At 43.9% G+C, this 9,070-nt stretch overlaps 1 protein-coding gene across 1 annotated transcript in view; it reads right to left on the bottom strand.

Annotated features, from left to right (window-relative positions):
* The window catches only part of LOC111961212 (collagen alpha-1(XXVII) chain B-like), a 210,349-nt gene that overhangs the window by 142,685 nt on the left and 58,594 nt on the right, over positions 1-9,070 (bottom strand). The window contains 2 exon segments of the mRNA XM_023983294.2: positions 5,820-5,864; positions 6,611-6,664. Of these exon segments, the coding sequence (XP_023839062.1) occupies positions 5,820-5,864; positions 6,611-6,664 (99 nt within the window).

Genomic DNA, 9,070 nt, shown 5'->3' with positions numbered 1-9,070 from the left:
AAGGAGGGGGGGGGGGGGTCACAATGAGTCATCACCAACACTCCCGCACTGTCTTACTCAATGCAGCCTGATAGCACGCTGGAGGCAGTTCCCACATTTAAATCAACAGAGGGAGGGAAGATCAGAGTCACCACTGGGACAGGTAGTCAGAGTTGTCTCCATTCTTGTACACAAGAAGTGTTTGGTGAGGTCAGGAAAAAGTCCGGCCTAATCATTACAGACGTTGTTGAGTATTTGGATGTGTGTAGCGGTAAGTTAAAGAAAGAACAAACGTACTCTTTTGCCATCAGCACCAGGTAGGCAAAAAGGCCCGCGATTCCAATGAAGCCCTAGAGAGAGAGAGAGAGAGAGAGAGAGAGAGAGGTAGAGGAATTCCATTTTCAGTGACTGCGAAGTAATCTATTATAGTGTGAGAGTTTGAGGAGTCCAGTGCTGCGGGTCTGAAGGTTCCAGGGTTGATGGATCAGGTCTCCATGAAGAACTAAGCCATGAGGCAAGTGTATATGCCCATGGACTGCATGGTGCTGGCTTCCACGATGTAGTCCAAGGGCACATACCCTCCACGCCAGGGATCTCTGAAGATGACACCAATCGGCCTGTTGATAGCGGGTTTAAGGCAACAAAACAGAACAAGTCCCAGAACAACAGCAGCAATAGCAGTAGCAATGTTTTCTATAAGACAGTGGAGTATGTGGAGTGCTGATACTGGTTCAGTTACAGCTGATGGGTTAAGTGAAGGGTACATAGGGAAAAGACTAGTAGGTCAGGAGTTGATTGAGATGTAGCATTTTTAATGTGCTCTATTTTAACAAACCTAATGAATGTATATCTTTACGCTAGCGTTATAGTTCGGTGGGGTTTGTCAGTAATATTTGAGCTATTCACAACTGGAATGTGGGGGGGGGGGGTGATTTCATACATAAACAAGTTGTGGGCTGTGTTGAGGCCCTCACTGTCCAACCAGAACATGCCTCCATTGCCTAAAGTATTGTGATCTGCTCTCTTTTTTTTTTTTTTTTAAATTGGCTTCAACATGGACATATTGATCTACACATATTGCATATTCGAGCCATGGACAATTGGACATTGCCCAAACGTTAAGAAGATTAGCCTACCATCACCGTTGATATGGCCTGTTAGTGACGTTGCCACGTGAAAGGTAAACAAATGAACAGGCAAATAGCCGAGGCTACAAATAGATTCGGCATCAAGGACAGTGAAGTCCAGACGAAAGTGGAAGATCCATTTTGTTAACAAATTGATAAAGGAAAAACAATAAGCAGCCCATTGTAATAACTCGAAGTGCATAAACAGATTCCCAACTGTCACTGACAATGCTCATTCGATGGGCATAATGAGTCCAAGCTTTTCACAAAAGCTGCACGGACAAAAATAATGTCCAGTATTGATTATATGCTATTGAATCAAATCACATTTTATTGGTCACATACACATGGTTAGCAGATGTTATTGCGAGTGTAGCGAAATGCGTATGCTTCTAGAGCCGACAGCGCAGCAGTATCTAACAGGTAATATGTAACAATTCCACAACAAAACCTAACACACACAATCTAGTAAAGGAACGGGATGAGAATACATATGTATAAAATATATGGATGAGCAGTGACAGAGCGGCTAAGATGCAATAGATAGTGAGAGATACAGTATAAACTGTACATATGAGATGAGGAATGCGAGATAGGTAAACATTCTTAAAGTGGCATTATTAAAGTGACTAGTGTTCCATTTATTAAAGTGGCCAATGATATCAAGTCTGTAGGTAGGCAGTCACCTCTGTGTGCTAGTGGTGGCTGTTTAACAATCTGATGGCCTTGAGATGGAAGCTGTTTTTCAATCTCTCTGTCCCACCTTTGATGCACCTGTACTGACCTCGCCTTCTGAATGGAAGCGGGGTGAACAGGTAGTGGCTCAGGTGGTTATTGTCCTTGATGATCTTTTTGGCCTTCCTGTGACATTGGGTGCTGTAGGTGTCCTGGAGGGCAGGTAGTTTGCCCCCGGTGATGCGTTGTGCAGACCGCACCACCATCTGGAGAGTCCTCCGGTTGAGGGCGGTGCAGTGCCGTACCAAGCGGTGATACAGCCCGACTGGAATGCTCTCAATTCGGCACCTGTAAAAGTTTGTCAGGGTTTTCGGTGACAAGCCACATTTTTTCAGCCTCCTGAGGTTGAAGAGGTGCTGTTGCGCCTTCTTCACCACACTGTCAGTGTGTGTGGACCATTTCAGTTTGTCAGTACTATGTACACCGAGGAACATAACTTTACACCTTCTCCACTGCTGTCCCGTCGATGTGGATAGGGGGGTGCTCCCTTTGCTGTTTCCTGAAGTCCATGATCATTGCTTTTGTTTTGCTGACGTTGAGTGAGAGGTTATTTTCCTGACACCACACTCCGAATGCCCTCACCTCCTCCCTTTAGGCGGTCTCGTAGTTGTTGGTAATCAAGCCTACCACTGTAGTGTCATCTGCAAACTTGATGATTGAGTTGGAGGCGTGCATGGCCACTCGTGGGTGAACTGAGAGTACAGGAGAGGGCTGAGAATGCACCCTTGTGCATGCACCCGGGCCCCAGTGTTGAGGATGAGCGGAGTGGAGCTGTTGTTTCCTACCTTCACCACCTGGGGGGCGGCCCGTCAGGAAGTCCAGGGTCTCAAGCTTAATGATGAATTTGGCGGGTACTATGGTGTTGAATGCTGAGCTGTCGTCAATGAACAGCATTCTTACATAGGTATTCCTCTTGTCCAGATGGGACAGGGCAGTGTGCAGTGTGATGGCGACTGCATCATCTGTGGACCTATTGGGGCAATAAGCTAATTGAAGTGCGTCTAGGGTAACAGGTAAGGTAGAGGTGATATGATCCTTGACTAGTCTCTCAAAGCACTTGGTGATGAAAGAAGTGAGTGCTACGGGGCGATAGTCAATTAGTTCAGTTACCTTAGCATGTCGGCCACAGAGAATGAGAGCCCACAGTCTTTGGTAGAGGGCCATGTGGGTGGCACTGTATTGTCCTCAAAGCACGCAAAGAAGTTTAATTTGTCTGGGAGCAAGACGTCGATGTTCGCGACGGGGCTGGTTTTCTTTTTGTAATCCGTGATTGACTCTATACCCTGCCACGTACGTCTCGTGTCTGAGCTGTTGAATTGCGACTCCACTTTGTTTCTATACTGACGCTTTGCTTGTTTGATTGCCTTGCGGAGGGAATAACTACACTGTATTCGGGTCATGTTTCCAGTCGCCTTGCCATGATTAAATGCAGTGGTACGTGCTTTCAGTTTTGCGCGAATGCTGCCATAAATCCATGGTTTCTGGTTATTGGAAGGTTTTAATAGTCAGTGGGTACAGCATCTCCTATACACTTCCTTATAAACTTGCTCACCGAGTCAGCATGTCAATGTTATTGTCTGAGGCTACCTGGAACATATCCCAGTCCACGTGATTGAAGCAATCTTAAAGCGTGGATCTGATTTTCAGACCAGCATTGGGTAGACCTAAGCACGGGTGCTTCCTGTTTTAGTTTCTGCCTATAGGAGGGGAGCAACAAGATGGAGTCATGGTCAGATTTGCCAAAAGGAGGGCGGGGGAGGTCCTTGTATGCATCGCGGACGTTAGAGTAGCAGTGGTCGAGTGTGTTACTCGCTCGTGTACTGCAATCGGTATGCTGATATAATTTAGGTAGCCTTGTTCTCAGATTAGCTTTGTTAAAATCCCCAGCTACAATATAGGCAGCCTCCAGTCTGCATAAAGTCCAGTGAAGTTCCTTGATGGCCGTCTTGGTATCCACTTGCGTGGGATATACACGGCTGTGACTATAACTGAGGAGAGTTCTTTTGGGAGATAATATGGTCGACATTTGGTTGTGAGGAATAATTCTAGATCATGTGAACAAAAGGACTTGAGTTCTTGTGTGTTGTTACAATTACACCATGAGTCGTTAATCATGAAACATACACACCCGCCCTTCTTCTTACCAGAGAGATGTTTTTTCCTGTCGGCGCGATGCACTGAAAGTCTTGTTGGATGTACGGACTCCGATAGCATGTCCCCAGCTAGCCATGTCCCCGTGTAACAGAGTATGTTCCAATCCCGGATATCTCTTTGGAAAGCAACTCTTGCCCTAATTTCGTCGACTTTGTTAACTAGGGATCGGACATTAGCGAGTAATATACTCGGAAGTAGTGGGTGGTGTGCGCACATCCAAAGTCTCACTAGAAGACCGCGCCGGCACCTTCTCCTCTGACGGCGTTGTTTCAGGTTGGCCTCTGGAATCAGTTCAAATGCCCTGGGAGATGCAGGCAAAGGATACGCTTTGGGAAAGTCGTATTTCTGGTCGTAGTGCTGGTAAGTTGAAGTCTCTCTGAAATCCAATAGTTCTTCCCGGCTGTATGTAATAACACTTAAGGTTTTCTGGGCTAACAATGTAAGAAATAATACATTAAAAAAACTAAGTTTCCTAAGGACTTGAAGCGAAGCTGCCATCTCTATCAGCACCATCTTGTCTCTGATTAAGCTACTGTGTGCCTCCGCTGGCAAAATTGATGCCATAACCAATTGAGTTACAGTTAAGAACAGCTTTCGGTGAGTCTTAAATATCACCAATTACGCTGCTTGAAATTGGCACACAGGATTTACAGGACACACCACAAATACATCACCCTTCCCACCTCAGCCAAAACGAGCTGATATAAAAGAGGTCAATCACCAACCCTGGTGCCAGGGTTGGAAAATAGCAGAACGCTAGCTTTTACAAGTCACATTTACCAAAGAGGGTGCATTAACGCTAGGCAAAAATAGAGTCCTATAGCTGGTAGTTTGTAGATTATGGTTATAGCTAAGCGATAGTGGTGGTTAGTCGTAGTCAGTTGGTTAGTTGTAGCTAGGGGATCAGGGGCTGGTTGTGAGGCACAGTAGCAGACAGGGTAGATCAGAGATACAGGGTGGTTAGATGTAATTGACGGGGTAGCTGTAGTATACTATAGGTAGGTAAGTACTTGAAGGTAAATATGGGATAAGGGGTAGATGTGTGAACCAGGGGTTGGGAGGGAGTTGGTTGATGCATAGCTTATGGTTGTAGGTAGGGGATAGATACGGTGGTAGTTATAGGTAGGTAAGGGATGGATGTAGATAGGACAGGGAGATGGTTGTGTGGTAGATCAGGGGATGGGGGTTGCTGATGGAGAGAAGGAGAGGATGGAAGGCCTCTTTTTACTACTTTAAACAGGAAATTCCAGCTGGTGGGGGCAGGGCCTGTTTTGGAACAGCCATGGGAGCTGATAAAGGGTCTTTAATGAAGCGCAACATAACATCACATCACTGAGAGTGTGTGTGTGTGTGTGGTGGCTGTATACAGTTAGACAACTGTTTATGTGGAAAAGGCAGAAGTACAGTGTGTGTGTGTGCGTGTGTGTGTGCGTGTGTGTGTGTGTGTGTGTGTGTGTGTGTGTGTGTGTGCGTGTGTGATAGCAGACAAAACCAATAACTTTGATCAAGCAACTCTTGGCAAGCGAGTGTGTTTTGCTGCAGACTGGAGACACTATCCACTGTAAACAGAGAGTAGTAAAATCTGGGTCAAGCCGGATGCATAGAAGACAGAGACGGATTGCCCTTGAAAACCAAAGACATACAGTAAACATAAAAACATCAGCCTCTTTCCAGAATTGATCAAATCACGACCTGTAAGCATGACAACAGCGTTCAGTGTGGTGTTTATGGGTATGACTCAAATGTCCAGGCTATAGCACTGCTAAAGAAAGTCAGGCTCCACTGGAAAATAATTGGGGTAGAGGGAATTAAGGGTACACCTACCCGAGCGCCTTTCGGACCAATGGCTCCTATGGGACCTGGCAAACCCTACGACAAAGACAGAGAAAAAGTAGTTGAACGGTTAAACACAATTAGTGGTTAAGATAAAAAAACAACCAATTATCACAGTGATACTATGTGTGTGTGCGTTCGTGCATACGTGCATACGTGCGTCTGTGTGCAATTTTATGAGTCTGTCAATTGGGAATTTATGAGTCGGTGGGTGATTAACAGCAGGGAGAGACAGGACTTCCTCTAGTGTAGCAGTTTCTAGAAACACAGTAACCCATCCTAGGAGTAGATGCCAGGAAAGCAGCTGTGACTGAAGCAGACTTGGGTTTGAAGTACGTAGTTAAACGAGTCTCTTAATTTATTGTCAAAACATTTATTCTTAGGAAGATTTACTATAGCTCTTCAACTGACTCTGTGGCATGATTTACATGACAACAACTCTTGTCCTGCACTTTGTGTAGATGTGCAGAATTGTGATATACGCATAATTATGCATTATAGCTCTAGTCCATTCACTCTCCCCTGCACAGGTACAACCTGTTAACACTTAATCATCCTTAATCCACCAGTCAAGAGCTGGTCTGAACCCTCTAACCCTACTCTAGATGAGCATAACCTCCTGACCCCTGACCCTCCTCTACTAGTCATACCTGACCCCTGACCCTTCTCTACTAGTCAAATCTGACCCCTAGCCCTACTGTACCAGACAAGCCTGACCCCACTGTACCAGTCAAGCCTGACCCTACTATAACAGTCACAGCACACCAGAGGATTTACTGCACCTGCCTGCCAGGATAACCTTTGGCACCTGGGCTTCCGTCTGGACCTCGCTCCCCCTGTGGGAAAGGAGGAAGGTGGGGTTAAAGGCAGATAGAAAAGATTGATAAAAAATTACAGTAAGCCAGTGACAGACAGCGCCTTGTGCAGAGTAATAGGTAGTGTAACGGTCAAACTAAACCAAAGCTGCCACGTCACCGTAACGGCTCCATAACGTGAGTCGCTGTTTAACAACTCACATGATCTATGAGACATGCTATACCCGAAAGTAAAAGCAATAGGTCTGCGAAGCGAGGATCGCTTGAAGCAGCACGTCTGCAAAGCGAGGATCGCTTGAAGCAGAGTAGTTTTACACTTTGAGTCTATTTTCCTTGTCAGCGACAGCATTGCAAAGATGTAGACACACAGAAATAATAAATCAATATATAAATTAACAAACAATCCTAATAATCTTCATAACACATTGAAAGTGTGTTTGGTATCACATTATATGCTTGTATATATTTTTTAAAATCCAATCTAAGTTGATGCAATTGTTGATACAACCACCAAGTCATTTTAACATGCAAATGTGTATGAATGCATATCAACAAGATTGTGTTTTGGAATTATACAGTGCATCCGTAAAATATTCAGACCCCTTGACTTTTACCACATTTTGTTATGTTAGAGCCTTATTCTAAAATGGACTAACTTGTTAAACAGGTTTTCAGAAATGTTTGCAAATGTATATAAAAAAAAAACTGAAATATCACATTTACATAAATATTCAGAGCCTTTACTCTGTACTTTGTTGAAGCACCTTTGGCAGCGATTACAGCCTTGAGACTTCTTGGGTATGACGCTACAAGCTTGGCACACCTGTATTTGGGGAGTTTCTCCCATTCTTCTCCGCAGATCCTCTCAAGCTCTGTGTTCAATTCCTTCGACCTCAAGGCTTGGTTTTTGCTCTGACATGCATTGTCAACTGACCTTATATGGACAGGTGTTTGCCTTTCCAAATCAACTCCAATCCAGTTGTAGAAACATCTCAAGGATGATCAATGGAAACAGGATGCACCTGAGCTCAATTTTGACTCTCATAAGTCTGGCTGCACAACCGATTGGCAAACGTATTATTGGGAAATCATGACTAAACTGCATAAAAATTAGAATGAACTATTAACACTATTAAACAAAGATAAATGATATAAACAATGATAGTAAAAAGCACTTTGGTTAGCACTTTAAATTCAATTTTGGGAAAAAAGGCAAACTTAGTTCCATCATTCATTGATTCAGATGGCTTATTCATCACAAAGCCAACTGATATTGCTAACTACTTTAATGATTTTCTAATTTGTAAGATTAGCTAACTTAAGCATGACATGCCAGCAACAATTGCTGACACTACACATCCAAGTATATCTGACCAAATTATGAAAGAAAAGCATTGTAATTTCAAATTCTGTAAAGTGATTGAGGAAGAGGTGAATTATAATTTTTTCTCTATCAACAATGACATACCACCGGGGTCTGACATCTTGGATAGAACAGCAATTATGCCACTCATATTTTCCATATTTTCCCAATTTAACCCTAATTGAAAGTGTATTCGGAGGGAAGCAAAAGTCTTTCCGCTACCTAAGAATAGTAAAGCCCCCTTTAATGGCTCAAATAGCCAACCAATCAGCCTGTTACCAACCATTAGTAAACTTTAAGAAAAAAATGGGTTTGACCAGATTCAATGCTATTTTATATTAAACAAACTGACAACAAACTTTCAGCATGCTTATAGGGAAGGACATTCAACAAGCACAGCACTTAAATAAATGACTGATGATTGGCTGAGAGAAATTGATGATAAAAACATTGTGGGGGCTGTTTTGTTATACTTCAGCATCTGCATATAAATGGATGAGAAGAGCGTGGGGCCTAGGATCGAGCCTTGGTGTACACCCTTCGTGACAGGCAGTGGCTGAGACAGCAGATGTTCTGACTTTATACACTGAATTCTTTGAGAGAGGTAGTTCGCAAACCAGGCCAAAGAGACACCAATACTCCTTAGCCGGCCCACAAGAATGGAATGGTCTACCGTATCAAAAGCTTTGGCCAAGTCAATAAAAATAGCAGCACAACATTGCTTAGAATCAAGGGCAATGGTGGCATCATTGAGGACGTTTAAAATTGCAGTGACACATCCATAACCTGAGCGGAAACCAGATTGCATACCAGAGAGAATACTATAAACATCAAGAAAGCCAGTCAGTTGATTATTGACAAGTTTGTCCAAAACTTTAGATAAACAGGGCACAAAAGAAACAGGCCTATAACAGCTAGGATCAGCTTGATCTCCTAGCGTCAAGTTTAAGGAGCTCCTTTAGCACCTCAGACTCAGTGACCGCCTCCAGGGAGAAACTTAGTAGCAGGGCAGGGGAAAAAGAGGGAGGAGCATCGGGTCTAGTCGCATTAGAAGGGGCGGGAGA

Source organism: Salvelinus sp. IW2-2015, linkage group LG4q.1:29 (assembly GCF_002910315.2).
Source record: "Salvelinus sp. IW2-2015 linkage group LG4q.1:29, ASM291031v2, whole genome shotgun sequence".
Classification (NCBI taxonomy): Eukaryota; Metazoa; Chordata; class Actinopteri; order Salmoniformes; family Salmonidae; genus Salvelinus; species Salvelinus sp. IW2-2015.
Note: the sequence above shows the minus strand (reverse complement) of the source record. Positions and strands in the feature narration are given on the sequence as shown.